This window comes from Bombyx mandarina, chromosome 04 (genome assembly GCF_030267445.1).
Source record: "Bombyx mandarina strain Sakado chromosome 04, ASM3026744v2".
In the NCBI taxonomy this organism is placed as follows: Eukaryota; Metazoa; Arthropoda; class Insecta; order Lepidoptera; family Bombycidae; genus Bombyx; species Bombyx mandarina.
The window spans coordinates 7,880,266-7,896,996 of record NC_143211.1 but is presented as its reverse complement, the minus strand read 5'-3'; the positions used below and the strand labels follow the sequence as shown (position 1 = coordinate 7,896,996).

General features: G+C 35.5%; 1 protein-coding gene across 1 annotated transcript; it reads left to right on the top strand.

The window, feature by feature from the left end:
- The first annotated feature begins 390 nt into the window (after positions 1–390).
- On the top strand, positions 391–16,565 carry gbb (glass bottom boat). Its single transcript, XM_089740269.1, has 7 exons — positions 391–865; positions 5,398–5,587; positions 7,518–7,672; positions 8,354–8,554; positions 9,898–9,971; positions 10,616–10,750; positions 12,314–16,565. Exons 1-7 carry the CDS (start codon positions 496–498, stop codon positions 12,437–12,439), a joined length of 1,251 nt encoding a protein of 416 aa, XP_089596395.1. The 5' UTR covers positions 391–495; the 3' UTR covers positions 12,440–16,565.
- The last annotated feature ends 166 nt before the right edge of the window (positions 16,566–16,731 follow it).

The window sequence follows — 16,731 nt, the reverse complement described above, 5'->3', positions numbered from 1 at the left end:
AGCATAATGTGTCTAATTTACTCATATAACAACGAACATTGCTTTCGGGTTCGAAATTTGAGACTCAACTTCTGAGTTTCAGTGGTAAAAATCTTGGTAGTTGGGGTATCCAAACTAAATTAGGGAAAGTATTAAAGAGATTAATTTACAAAAAATTCAAACTTACTGCCCCGATTTGATAATGTATGGATCAATACGCCACCCGTTAAAGTACATAACTGCATTGTTAATGGTAGTAATAAATAATTATTAAATTAACTTATTAACATTCGGAGTTCGGACTGACCAGACTGACGTGTCCGGCGAAGTTGAATGTTTTTATTATTGCGGCGTTGTGAGTGAGGCGTGAGAGGGGAGGCAGTGGTAAGTGCGGAGCAGGCGGCGGCGGCCTACCTTGAGTGGGCAGGTCCACAGCTAGATCCCGCGGCTGGCCATGACGCGTCTCACATCTCGTTAACTCGCCACTAGCCAGTCGCAGACGCTCTCACAACGAATATGGCTGGTTTTGTGCAGTTGGTGTGTGCGTGTTTTGCATTGTTTACTGTGGTCACCGATGCCATACTTTCCGGACTTTACATTGACAATGGTGTTGATCAGACGATAATTCATCATACGATTACACGACACGAGCGCATGGTAGTAGAACATGAAATTTTAGATCTTTTAGGCTTAGGAGAAAGACCCAGAAGATCTAAATCTCCACCTTTGGATCGTTCGGCTCCAAGTTTCCTGTTGGACGTTTATAAGCAACTGGCTGAGGAGCACGAACAGGCACGCCCTACACGTAGTTCTGAAATGGCTCTCAGCGGTGATGAGCAGCAAGCTATTGATGAAAGTGATTTAATTATGACTTTTCAAAGCAAAAGTAAGTTATTTTTTGTTTTCCTTGCTATTTTATGTTACTTAATATTTGTGTTCACTATATTACAATAACGAAAACAAAATACGTACCTATGTGAACATAATAGTATGCAATGGTTTATTTACCTTTTTTTAAATTGATTTGCCTGTTGAGCCGCCCTAGCAGTACTGACTTCGAATTGCATAGTTCGTAAAATTATTAGAAACCCACTTTAAGCATCAGCAATAAAACTATATTACTGAATCTTAACAAATTTCCAGATATTAAAATCATATTGTTATTTTATCTAGTGCATATATTAATTCCACATAAATGTACTCGTAAAAAAATAATTAAAGATCGTGTATTTCTAAGAACAGTTCACCTGTTTATAGCATGGTTATTACAGAATAACTGATTATTACCGTTTAAAAAAATTCAAATACAGGTCTAAAAACGGCGCGAGTTTTCTTTAATGTTCCGTAAATTATTATTATTGTATTGTAATCTCGCATCAACGTGGTGGTCGAGACCAGTGACTCAATGTCTTACTACCTGGCTACATACCTCATGGAATTCGAACTATGTAAATGTGATTTTTAGGGTTCGGTAGGGGAAAAATGGCAAATGACTGAACCTTTATAATTTCGTTCGATCTTTTTTACTAGATATCTGTTGGCCATATAAAGATTAACTTTGAAAGATACTTACCTTATAAATTTAAAGTCATTTCAATATATTTATATTTTAATATATTCATGTTTATTACGTGAATGTTACAATGTATAATTTATGTATCAAAATTCTACAAAATAGTAGAAATACAAGTGAGCGAAGATAGTGTAGTGCAAATAATCGTACATCCGGTAATATTATCGATAACACTTAAAAATGAAACGGGGCTTTCATTCAGGAGTTTTTATTTAGAAATTAAAAATTCGAAGAAATTAGGTTTGTTATAAATATATCGACCTTTTTGGGGTCTGGGATATTTTTGACTACAGACGTTGGTAGAGAGAATTTTCTAATTATAATTAAAATAAATTTATTTATTTTTTATTTAGAATAGTTTACGTCTCGTTTTAAACCCGAACATTCATCCCGCGTGCGGAACCCTTCACTATGCTTTAACCGTACTAGCTCGCTTTTTTATTATATAGCGTGGATGGACTGACGAACTCGCAGTTCACTTGGTATGCCCATAACTACATACATAAACATACATAAATTGTCAAAACTCTTGGGTACCACGAAGTAAAGCCATAATGTAATTAAGAAGTAAGATTGAAGTTTCAATTGTATTAATACATTCGTGGATCTTCATTTTCTTCAGAAATAGGCAGGATGGCGTTGGCCTGACAACACAAAGCACTCCATTGTGTTTTCTAAGTGCTATGCCAAAAATTTTTTGAAGCTAAATCAGCCACTTAAAATGAATTGGATGCTGTTTCATCCTCAAAACCGCAACCAAATGTTTTATTTTTCGGTCTTCCAAACCAAATTCATAATTTACTTGATAATTTATTTCGTAATGAAAGTTGAAGGTCATCCTAAAGAAGGCTAACTGTCACCTACCTCTAAAATTTAGTTACCCAGTAATGTAATACCTACCAAGTAATAATTTCCTGAATGTCCATTGAATGTCCAAAATTAACTCCCATCTGGACATGATTTTTGGGTAGACTACATAATATCAGGTATAATACTTAACAAACACTTTAACATTGTATTTTATTCGCTTTTCTCCGAGAGCTTACATTAATTTTTTTTACAGAAACAATTTAAATCACAAGAAAAGCAATAATACATGAATGTTGTTTGCTTCCAACTGAAAAAAAAATGAAACTATGTCCAAAAAGTTTATTCTTCAGTCTTAACAATTTTATCAGGAAGTTCTGTTATATAGTGTACAGTTTTATAGTTTTGTTATTATTTTATATATTGGTTCATAATTAGAAAAATATCGAACAGATTCGCCATGCTCCATAATTTATTTAAAAATATATAAAAAACTGATGTCTAGTAATAGTTATTAAATACACGGCAACGCGCTTGCGTTAAATCTACTAATACTGAACAGCGCGTGCAGACAGAATTGATAAACATTCCAAGAATTACAATTTCAATGTACCTAAATAAAATTCAAGAAATACATATTTTATGTTTCCTTTTGAACAATTGTAGAATCATTTTGATAATCAAACTAACTATAAATTTTAAAAATTTCAGTATTTGCCTTAGAAAAATTATGATAAAATAAATAAAAATAGCATATTTTGTGTTAAATAAAATAATTTTAAGTTATTACTTACTTCAATAACAACTTTATGCACTCGTTCGCGCTTATTGATTTCTTAAGTTATTTGATCTGGATTGAGACTGGTTTGTCTATAACTGTTTGCGGTATAATATTACTTAACAAAAGTTTTCGTCGTCGAAACCCTTTACGATTACAATTAATGAATAAGAAGTAATTTATTTACAAATAAATTAATCCGGAATACAACACTACAATACTAGAAGTACGTGAACGAATATTGTGAACTTATTTAACAATTACAATTTAGGTATTGTAAGTAAATTAAATGAATGAATGAATTAATTAATTTGTTTCGAGATGCTGTAAAAACGCCGACAAATCTTAAAAACGTATAAAATTATTAAAATAGCATAACATGAATTTAGCTATTCGACTGATTCTGTGCATATACTAAACGTAGTTTATATTTATTCTATGTAATTCAACTATTTCTGAGAAAAATAGTCTGAAGTGCTGAAAAGATAGATAGACAGCAGAAGAATAGTAAAGCTATCTTATAGACTACGGTTTTTTTTCCTTTTGAAGTCCTAAGAAAGCCGACTTAACTTAATAGGTGTATGGCTCTAATAAAGAATAAAAAAAAAGTCCTAAGAACAGGTTGATGTTATATTTTATTTGGATATTAACAACCGGTCAGCTCATAGTTGAAATTATTGTCCCGATTTATTTCGTGGTCTGCGTTGTCTGCGCTGATTGACGAACTTTTTTCTAAAAAGGTAGGTAGCGGTAGGCAGCGGCTTGGCTCTGCCCCTGGCGTTTCTGAAGTCCATGGGCGACGGTAACTACTTACCATCAGGTGGGCCGTATGCTCGTCTGCCTACAAGGGCAATAAAAAAAAACTTTTTCCTAAAAGAGGTTTATTTGTGAATTCAAACTATCACTTATGTGAATAAACTTCATTTCTAAAAAAAATTCCTTTCACTGTTAATCTTCGAAAAGGCAGCTCAATGCTTATTGTTTTCGGATAAAAAAAAATCCTATCTAAGTTGGTAGCCTTGGTAAGCTCTGCCAGCCTAACCGAGTGAGTAGGTGAGTTCTAACCCACGGGCGTTGCTAACACTAAACCCTAGTAAGAGTAGTGCTTTGCAGAATCTACCACCGGATCGGAAACTCGACCCACTGAGAATATCCGGCGGGAAACCCAGTGGGCTGTGTCTATAGGTTAGAATTACTTGCCGAACCCTTCGTCGCAAGCGACGGGTTCGACGAGAACTGTGACCGGTGCTTGAGGTATCTAAAAGCATCATTAGTGGATCGAGAGGATTCGAATAATTATTGCTACTAGATGATCTTTCAAATTGACGAAATATAAACAGTAATAAAATTAATAAAAACGAGTAAATTCCGACCGCTCAAGTAATTAAATAAAAATATGAATATTTACGCACACGTGCATCGTGTATCGAATTACAGCTGAACACCTGGCACGAAATTTGATTTTAGTGTGAATAAAAATCACCAAGCATTTAGCATGTAGGTAGTTAAATTATTAGGTAAGATATGTATAAAAAGATGTAAGCCACTAATTCTATAGTAATTTTATGAGTATATCCTATTCATATATTGTTTAAATTATATTCATTATAATATTAAACGACTTTTAAAAATAAATGTCAAGTTCTTTTGATGTCCATTTTATAACTTTATTGCGACTCCGACTATGAACTACAGCTACTACATGAACGCGTTATTTATTCGTTTAAGTATTATATATAGTGTTCTTATTTTATTTTCTATTAGTATTATTTCACGTCAGTTTCGGCACAGGAATTGGACGTTCGGGTAGATAAAAGAAACGGTGGGCTTGTCTTGTCAGTTATTTTCTGCCAATTTCTGCTGCGTACCTATAACGTGTTCTGGGCTAAGGGGTGAAAGAGTCGTCATATCCATTTCTAATGTAACTGAGACTTCGGCCTAATGTTTCAAGCTGGGCGACGGCGATCGCGTTGTGGCGTGATGACATGATCTTATATAAGCTATCCTTGAAAAAAAAAAGTTATCCGTGAATTATATTGCTTCCTATAAAGTCTAAATATTGATATACATGAATATTTACCTGATTAATGAATCTCGATCTAAATTATCTTTCAAATAGGTTTGTTAAGTTTTCTCATGCATTTTGTTAAAGGCTGATAGCTCAGACAAAGTCTGAATATTTATAGGCCAGGTGACGAAGCATTCACTTAAAAATAAAGACTGATATATTTTTTTAACTTTAATACATTTTTTCACACAGGACATCACCTGGGTGTTTTACGTCATGGTCACGGCAGGCACATTTGGTTCGAAGTGGCTGGTACTCCGGGGGATGCTTCATCCCTGCTTGCGGCGGAATTGAGGCTGCATAAGTCTTCGTCACATACGGAAGACCCTACAAGCCTTTATACTGTTATCGCACACCGGGTGATTAATGTTGATAATTTGGGGTTAGTAACTTTCAGTATTATGTATATTTCAGTATATATTGTGTGAAAGTGGTGTACAATCTACGGTAACATGTAAATTACTGTATTATAATTGGCAAAATTCATTCTTATTTTCAAAGTATTTTCTTCGGTTTTTAGTTTTATGGTTTAATGTCGCATTTTTTATTGTTATTATATTATTTCCGACGTTTCTAAAACCATACAGTCATGGACGACGAACCCTAAAAGTAGTTTTAAATTTTTTAAAGATTTGTACGATTAGTAAAGGCACATTGGATAGGAATATTAATACATTTTATATACAAAAGTTATAATATATAATATATAATCTTGTACACAATCTACGTATCATTTAAAAAAGCATACCATTAACTTAGCTTTTAAACTAAGTCGCTATTGTGGCGGGTAGCCATCATACAACGCAAGACAATTGACAGAAGCCTGAATCTCGCTTACGACATTTTCAAGATAAAGCGCATATATACAAGTTCCGAACAACAACGTTTCGACCGTCGGTCTACCGAGCAATATCACCCGCTCGGTGGAAGATCTTCCCTTTGTCGTTAAGCCTCCCAAACTATCAACTACTTTATTTTAAAGAGAAGCATAAAAAATACTTAAAAAATTACGTCCATGCAAAATATTTTCTCGTGGTATCTCTTTTATATTTTGAAATGAAATCGCTATAATATAATATTGTTTTCATCTAACAACAGGTTTCGAAGTTTTTTTGCTTTATGAAGTAATTTTGAGAGTCAATCATGGGATATACCTATCCTTATTTCTTTGAATATTTTTTATATTTTTTGTATATTTTTTATCGTTATCAGCAATATTAAATCGATCTATCAATTTAAAATACGTCATTATTATTCTAATTATCAAAATCTTAATAAAAACACTGTCTGAACAAAATAGTGTATTAAAACAACAAGACTCTCATGTGAATATTTATTGTATTTTCTCATTTTCGGTGCCAATAGTTATACGAGTATGTTATTCCTGTGATATAATTGAGCGGAATTACTGTAATAGCATTACACAGCTCGATGCCTACATTGCATCGAGCTAAATGCAATTTTGGAAACTCCATATGCTTGGAGTCGAATGTTTGTGTACCGAGCTATTAATAGGTATAATGAAAACATTGTTGTTTGTGGCAGAAAACGATTTACAAGTTCACGAAACATTCCTACTTCAAAGGCAGTCAAAGGAATGAACGAAATAATCCGATAGCCATCCGAAACCAAATGATTTTCTCTTCAGAAATGGAGCATATAGCGTAATTCAAAAGTAGATTCAGGACTTACAGCTTCTAAGATATATACTGGTTGTTGCTTAATAGTTTTTAATAACTAACTGATGATAGAAAATAGGTTGTTAAAATCAAAGCAACTTAGGCAATACGAAAAATTGAGGTGGTCGTGGCCTAGCGGATAAAACGTCCGGTGCGTTCTGTTGAGCGATGCACCGGTGTTCGAATCTCAGGCGGGTACAAATTTTTCTAATGAAATACGTACTGAACAAATGTTCACGATTGATTTCCACGGTGAAGGAATAACATCGTGTAATAAAAATGAAACCCGCAAAATTATAATTTGCGTAATTACTGGTGGTAGGGCCTCTTGTGAGTCCGCGCGGGTGGGTACCACCACCCTGCCCATTTCGGTCGTGAAGCAGTAATGCGTTTCGGTTTGAAGGGTGGGGCAGCCGTTGTAACTATACTGAGACCTTAGAACTTATATCTCAAGGTGGGTGGCGCATTTACGTTGTGGATTTCTATGGGCTCCAGTAACCACTTAACACCAGTATGGGCTGTGAGCTCGTCCACCCATCTAAGCAACAACAAAAAAAAGAATTATAGTCACTGACGATTACTGGTTACCGAATAAATATTCTTAAATAATAGAAAAACGTTACACAATTTCAGAGGACTAGAACTAAAGCAGGTGGCTGCTGTGAACACCAGTGCCGGGGCTGAAGGATGGCTAGAATTAAACGTAACTAGTGCATTGGCAGCATGGCTTACTTCACCAGCTGATAACCGAGGCTTCTTCATTACTGCACATCCCCATTCACAACCCGGTACGCCTTTTTATTGTAATATTAAATGGGTGAACCAGATTACGGTAGTTTACGGTTAGTGGGAATTATGGATATTACAGCATTAAGCTGCACCAATCTTGAGAGAACCAGGTCGGAAATTTAATTGTTTTTAAATCAGAACGCATGACTGCATCTCTGCACGAATAAGCAGTATCCATTTTATCCTGTCTTCAAGAATGGTAGGGTATTTTAGGAACGGATTGGTGTCATTCTTGTTTCGGACGAGAAGCGGTCACTCCTTGGGAAAACCGCCATTACTCCTGTACTGAGCTTCGACTTAATATATCATAGTGGCCTGTGGTATTCATGGGGTAATTAGTTACCATGACTCCAATAACCGTAGGAAGTGGGTCTTCTGCATCTGAGCCTAAGAGAATACCTAACTAAAAACATAATAACTTACTTAAATAACGGAAAGTGACCTTTATGTTCTTGTCTAGACAATTATTTCGAACACGAACACAAATAAAGGCGTCAAAACTGGTAAAAGATGCAATTATAATGGTATTTTTATTAAGTTATTTATTATTAATTAAATGAAAATACAGAGGACAAAGGGTATAAAGTAACAATTCCTGCACACATTTTGTTTTGATATTTGATTACACACTATGATCAACGATGTTTGTGTGGTTACACTTAAAATTACTGTAATTTCAGAACGCCACATTAAGCCTGAAGAAATCGGTCTCGAAGAGCCGCGAGGAGTTACCACTGAAGGCAGACAACCGTTCTTAGTGGCATTCTTTAAAAGTGGCCCAAATTTAGGCAGTACAGATTTGGGAACGAGACGAAAACGCGAGGCGAGACGTTTGCGAAATCACAGTTACTCGGAGAACTATGTAAAAAATCCTTTAGCTGGTATGTTGAAAATATGAATGTGTTTTAAATTTCAATTTAACCTCCATATTTCAAAGCTAAAGATAACGTTATAAGTTTGATAAACTTAGGTAGATGACTCTGTACTGAAACGTCACAAGCATGAGTAAAAATTAGCAATGAATGAACCTTAAAATAATAATTATGAAAGTTTTACAATTGGCGGTCTTTGGTTTTCAATATAGAAAATGGGAACAACGGCTAGAAAACAAATAAGATAACCTGGTTGGTCTACTCTTTTTTTTTTTTTTTTATTACTTATATGGGTGGACGAGCTCACAGCCCACCTGATGTTAAGTGGTTACTGGAGCCCATAGACATCCACAACGTAAATGCGTCACCCACCTTGAGATATAAGTTCTAAGGTCTCAAGTTTAGTTACAACGGCTGCCCCACCCTTCAAACCGAAACGCATTACTGCTTCACGGCAGAAATAGGTAGGGTGGTGGTACCCACCCGCGCGGACTCACCAGAGGTCCTACCACCAGTAATTACGCAAATTATAATTTTGCGGGTTTTCATTTTTACTACACGATGTTATTCCTTCACCGTAGAAGTCAATCGTGAACATTTGTTTAGTACGTATTTCATTAGAAAAATTGGTACCATCCTGAGATTCGAACACCGGTGCATCGCGCTCAACACGAATGCACCGGACGTCTTATCCGTTAGGCCACGACTACTCTTCTAGTTATTAGTAGCTTTGCCTACTGTGGCGTCAGGACTAGTTTGATGTCGGGTGGGCTTTGTATATTCTTGGCTCGTTTAAGTGTATTTTTGGTAACCATAACAAAAGCGAATAAGTTTAAAGTGGAATTTAATGGTTCGCTTGGAACTTGGTGCACGTGAAAGAAGTGTAACTTCTTTTGCGGTGTGTAGTATTGTGGTTTTCTTCATTTTTCATCCTTAAATCAAATTTCTCTTGTAATAGGAAATGCTGTGTATAAGAGAAACAACCTAGCTCGCTTTCTCCCTCCCTCCAAGGTAGAGTGGTTCGCGAGACGCTCTGTCTATTTTCTCACTCTCACTCGTTCTAAATTGTATTTTTTCTCTCTGGCCGTAACGAATCTCTCGCGAGTTAAATTTTATTCTCAACGCGCCTAAAGAAGTTTCACTTCAAACATCATCAGAAACCAGATACATAAAGTATATTTATATATTTTTTCCTCCTGCGACTGATGTTAATAGATGGCTTCATCAAGGTTCCTAAATGCATTGGTGTATTATTGGACATTTTTATTTGAAATAATTATTTATATTGTGGTAGTGAAATGATGTATGAATTTTTCATATTTTTAAAGGATTACGTGTAATTTTGTACACAGATACAGCGCATTGGACTACAAGAAGCTGTCAAATTCAAACGTTATATGTTAGCTTCAAAGATCTGGAGTGGCAGGTAAAAATTAATTCATTGTATTATATGTATAATTTCCGACGTTTCAAATACTTTAAAGTTTTCGGATGACCACGTCCGTGATGACCACGATAATTGAAAACGCGAGCTTTAATCCGTAAGAGTAGTTTTAATTGAAGAACAACTATTAAAAAAAATTAACAAAAAACTAGAAAATAAATTTAAATAAATTTAAATTGAAAATAGTGTTAAAATTTATTTGTTAAAATTATTTATTTTTTTGTTGAATTTTATATAGAGCGTATTTTTTAAGTTTTTCAAAATATTATTTATTTTTAATTTTTTAGTTGAATTTAAATTTTTTCAATATTTTTTTTCAATATCTTTTTAATATTGAATTTTCATCGGTCCTCGATAAATCTACAAAGTTTGAATGAAATCTGGCCGTTTAAAGTGGGTCAAAATCACGTCTAAAGGAGTCAGTTACAAACGTACAAACATACAATGACATACAAGTGAAGCTAATATAAAGCGTGTAAAAACGAATCAATGTGCCAGCTTAAAGCGCTAAATTCTATTCGATAGACTCGCATTCTCTCGCCGGCCGGATATTTTGTGTTAAACGTGCCTGGCTATTGAGTTTTTTACTATAAGAGTAAGAGAACTATAAAGAGCTTTACCTTCAGGATTGGATCATAGCACCGGACGGCTATGGGGCTTTTTATTGTAGCGGCGAATGTAATTTCCCATTGAACGCTCACAAAAACGCTACCAATCACGCCATAGTCCAGACTTTAGTACATCTGATAAATCCTACAACGGTGAGTACATTTTATTGATAAAATAAAAGAAAGCTATTTTTTTCAATTAAGTTTTGTTCCGATAGTTTTAGTTGTTTAATGTGTTGGACGGTTTCAAATACAATAATAATAATTCTAACAATTCTGTCACGTTTACAAATATGTATTTGTTATAACATTACATTTAATTTTTTTTTTATTGCCTAGGTGCGTGGACATGCTCACAGCCCACCTGGTGCTAAGTGGTTACTGGAGCCCATAGACATCTACAAAGTAGACGCGCCACCCACCTTGAGATACAAGTTTTAAAGTCTCAGTATAGTTACAACGGCTGCCCCACCCTTCAAACCGAAACGCATTACTGCTTCACGGCAGAAATAGACAGGGCGGTGCTACCTATCCGCGCGGACTCACAAGTGGTCCCACCACCAGTAATTACGCAAATTATAATTTTGCGGGTTTGATTTTTATTACACGATGTTATTCCTTCACCGTGGTAGTCAATCGTGAACATTTGTTGAGTACGTATTTCAAGAGAAAAATTGGTACCCGCCTGCGGGATTCGAACACCGTGGCATCGCTTCAACATGAATGCACCGGACGTCTTATCCTTTACGCCACGACGACTGTAATTGCTTAGATCGGTGAATGAGCTCATGGCCCACCTGATGTTAAGTGTTTACCGGAGCCCATAGACAGCTACAACTTAAATGCCACCACCCACCTTGAGACAAGAGTTCTAAGGTCTTAGCTGTATCAGTATCAATGTATTATAACAGTTTCAATGTAAAGTCAGATTTTTTGCCCCGGATGCTCCCGATTATTTAGTATTATTTAGAATTTAGACATTCACGTAGGCAGCTCTTCAGCTTTAGTGGAAAGCTTGGGATACTGCTTCTCCGCAGAAAGAGACTGTATCAGCTCACATGCCACGAACGTATCATGTGCACTGATATTGCACTCTACCATAAGTAATTACACAAATTTAGGAACAGTATGATCTTAAGTTTAATATAAGATCTGATCTTTCATCGTGGAAGCTATTCTTGAATGAATAGCTTGTAACCAACACAATTAGCAACATATTTCCTTAGCTAGAAAATTTGGTGACTGCGAGATTTCAACTACGGCATAATCCCTGGCATTGCTGACGTCCATGAGCGACGGTGACCACTTACAATCAGGTGGGCCGTATGCTCGTCTGCCTACAAACCTTCATCCGACACGAATACGAACGACCGTCTGGTGTAGTGGTAAGTGACATGGTCACTACACAAGGGGGTCGCGGGTTCGAATCCCGCCAAGGAAAGATATTTGTATGATAAATATAAATGTCTTTACCAGGGTTATGGATGTATATTAAATATATGTATGTGTATAATAAAAATCTTACATTTATTTCCGTTATCCGGTACCTGTAACACAAGTTCTTTACGAACTTAGCACGGGACCAGTTAACGTGGCGTGATTGTTAGTAAATATTTATTTATTTATTATTATTATTTATTATTATTTATTATTATCAGGCGTCCTATTTTTTGCGCCACATAAGCTTACAAAATGTTTTTATTTTTTTGTTACAAGGTACCGAAACCTTCGTGTGCGCCGATCAAGTTGTCTCCAATCTCGGTCCTCTACTATACGGATGATTCTAACGTGATCTTACGCAAGTACAAGAACATGGTTGTGAAGAGCTGCGGTTGCCATTGATATGTTATTCGATATGTAAGCGCTTAGGGCTACTTTTAAACGAATTGTATTTTCGGATTTGCTCTTCAATTATAATGAAAACCAGTGAAGTAGCGAAGAATAAAGCTTAGTCCGTCGTTCAAATTCCAGATATAAATCGTAAATTTTAAATATTGGCACTCATTGTTATTCGTCATGAACACTTTCATGTTTTATTCATTAATTTTGTTTAATATTTGATTATATTAAATTTATTTTATACTCGTATTATTTGTCTCGGTACCTAGAGTAATACTGGAGTTTAACACAAGTAAATTTTATAACTTTTATGAGTAAATCTATATTTTAGTGTATTAGAGAGCTAGTCTTTAGAAGAAAGAAAATGTATCGTCCATTAGTGGTTCGTAAATCTAAGTTTATGTGTACGGTATCTATACTTATTTTTTTTTTACAAAATGTACAAGAAACAAGTTATAGAGGTACAAAAAAATAAATTAAGGGTACCTTTCATCTAGACATAGGTACTACATATTCCTGGGGATATATATTTTATATAAAAAAACTTTATAAACCGTGTGACTAAACTCACAGGTATAAGCTAGTATTTAATTATGAACATGATTAACAAGTATGTGTTATCGCTAAGCTAAGCGTCTTCTGTATTATCATTACCTTTCTTTAGTAAAGCACACCTTTCTCTGGGCCGTGCACAATTTCTTTGCTAAAAATCATATCTATTCGTTGCTCTGTCGTCATACGAAGGAAAAATAAATCAACTAACAAACTTAACTATTTATAATACTGTGGTAATTGTTGAGAAATGAGCGTTATTGTATCTACAATAAATTGAAATTTAGCCAAATGGAATTCGCTCCGCTGAGTTAAAATAATATATTTTTAAAGTCTTTAAATAAGTACGACCCGCGAAATTAAGATTTGTAGGATTACATTTTGACGCCCACGAATCTATCTTCTCGTGAAGAGCAATACAGGGATTTAGTCATTTCACCATTTCTAATATTAGAATTGTTTCAAAATATTAATACTTACACTATCGTACATCGATAAGCTAAATCAATATTTAACCAATGTCAACCAGATTATATTATTATTTTTTGGTTAAATAGACATTACTACGAGTAATCGTTAATGTTAACAATAAAAACATTTGGAATGATAAATTTTGTCTTCATTAAAATTATATATTGTCGTCAATAAATTAATAATATAGCAAAACAATCGTAATATATAAAATCTAGTTACTCTACTTTAAAAGTTCATTGGGTACAGAGTGAATAAGTACCATATTATTATGGCACCTCAGTTTTATTATTTTCTTTTGTGTGAACATGAATTATTATTTATTTGACTCATCGAACAAAAAATATTCATCTCATATAATTTTTCCACTCCATATCGACGCTTAAAAGGCAAACGTGACTAAGCGACAATGCGTGAACTTTACAGTAGACTAATTTAAAGTTGAAATACCTGAAAAAAAATCTATTTTAACGAATCTAGCTGTAGGATTGAAATGATTTTAATAGACCTAGAAATATCTTTTTTTACGCATCGAATATAGTTTCATCATCATCATCATCAACAGCCCACAGTCGTCCACTGCTGGACATAGGCCTCTCCCAATCTACACCACTGAGCCCGGTCTGCTGCTCTCCTCATCCACTTCTTGCCGGCCACCGTGCGGAGGTCATCGCACCATCTAGCCAGGGGGCGTCCCACGTTACGTCTTCCGCTGCGCGGTCTCCACTCGAGGACCCGTCTGCTCCAGCGATCGTCAGTCCTACGGCATATATGGCCAGCCCACTGCCACTTCAGCTTGCTGACTCTTTGAACTATGTCGATGACTTTAGTTCTCTGTCGAATAATCTCATTCCGGATTTTATCCTTCAGAGAAACTCCGAGCATGGCTCTTTCCATGGCTCGCTGAGCGACTTTGAGCTGACGGACCAACCTTACTGTGAGTGTCCACGTTTCGGCTCCGTAAGTCATTACCGGCAGGACGCACTGGTTAAAAACTTTCGTTTTAAGGCACTGTGGTATGTGCGATGAAAAGACTCCACGCAGTTTGCCGAACGCCGCCCAGCCCAGTTGGATCCTTCTCTTGACTTCCCTCTCCAAGCTGTGTTTACCCATCTGCACCGCATGATACAGTCTACACTCCGACCTAGCCAGCTCCAAATCAGTGCAGGTTCAGAAGTTTTCCATAAAACCTTGGAAAATCGATTTGTTAACTTGGAAACCACTGATGATGTTGACGAAAACCTCGAAAATCTGGTCACACTCATGAGGGAAGAGGGTGCCAAATTTTTCAGCGGGAAGCGAACGGGAAAAAAATCCGAACTCTCAGACGAGACGTTGCGACTTATGGCCATACGGCGTCAGGACACATCCGCCTCTCCGTCAGAACGATCGGCTCTCAGCAAGCAGATAACGAAATTGGTTCGACGTGACCTTCGACGCTCCACTACTCGAAGAATTGAAAGAGCCATTGAACAAAACCGTGGGTCGAAGGTATTTAACCAGCAGCTTCAGAGAAGTAGTTTATCGAAACTCAAGACCTCCGATGGTAGCGTCATTATGTCGCAGATGGGAATTCTCGCTGAGATTGAAAAATATTACGGTCAGCTGTATGAGTCCTGCACCACCCGTCCTGTACAGAACTGTCACGATTGTAGAGCCCCACTCACGCGCCATTTCACCGATGAGCTGCCGGACGTCAGTGTGGACGAAATAAGATTGGCTCTGAGACAACTCAAGAATGGAAAAGCCCCCGGAGATGATGGTATAACAACTGAGCTATTGAAAGCAGGAGGAACACCTCTCTTAGTAGAGCTACGGAAGCTTTTCAGCCACGTCATTCACCGCGGGAGAACTCCGAAGGCGTGGAACAACAGCATTGTGGTACTTTTTTTCAAAAAAGGAGACAAAACTCTTTTAAAGAACTATAGACCAATCTCCCTCCTGAACCACATCTATAAGTTGTTCTCACGAGTCATCACAAATCGAATATAGTTATTGTCTATCATTTATGTACAAAGCAGTTATTGTCGCTTAGTCACGTTTGCCTTTCAAGCTTCGATATATAATAGCTAAAGCTTTAGTAGTGTGCGATGTTAAATCAGTTGTTGTTAAACTACGGGCATTGATTATTTTGTTTGAGATTCACTATTGAACATAAAAAAACACAGCATTTAAGCTACTTATCTCCTTAAATTAATTAAAATCCTTATTTAAGTACTGTTAAAGTACGATTAATATAATACTTTAACATAAACCGTACTTAGATTGCATTATTTTATTTCGATACGTTCAAAATAGTTTATTGTTACACACAAATAATATTTGCTGACCGATATCGTGATCTAAAAAACATTATTTTCTATTCATTTATGACAGACTGATAGGAAATACAGTAAAAAGATTTTAACTGCACATTAATTAAGCTTTAAGCTTTGTTGTTTTAGTTTCCCACGAGTTTGTTTTAAATTTTTGGTATAGTTTCGTACGTTTTAGAAATAATTGTTTGCTATAAAAAACGTGTTTATCGAATATATTAATAATGCAAATCCGTGACATTTTTAATGAACATGTTTATCCGCTACATTTTTTCCTGTTTCTTTCTCAAATACTGGAATTGACTTTTGAAATATAGCAAAGAGTTTGTAGTTAATTTAATGAATGAAGAAAACGAGTAGGTACAAAATATACTGTTACTAGTTACTGGTATTTTTGGGAGTAGAATATCCGATTTTTAATTCTGAATAATTCATAATAATATAATTTATGTAGCTCGCATAAAAGAAAAAGAGAAAATAATATAGTTTAACGTTTATCCAATTGAAGTCAAAGTGGTTTATTTATTATCTTAATCAAGAATCATTCAAGTCTATCATAATCTTTTTTTAATGTAAAATAAGTTTTGTAGTTAAGAATATTATTCGATTTTCAGATATTTTTTGTTTTGTTCGTCAAAATGCTTTCTTCGTCAAAATGTGCGTCGCAAAGTAATTTATAAGAAGGTGAAATTAGTTTCTATGTTAGATTTAAGTTATTAAATGTGCCAGTTTAGTAATTTTTTTATGTGAGTAACTAACTTTTTTTATGAAATATATTTTTAAGTATACAATGCTTGTTTTCATTTTTATATTTAAACTTTTACAGTACTTAATGTTGTACTTTCTACTGGTGGTAGGACCTCTTGTGAGTCCGCACGGGTAGGTACCACCGCCCCGCCTATTTCTGCCGTGAAGCAGTAATGCGTTTCGGTTTGAAGGGTGGGGCAGCCGTTGTGA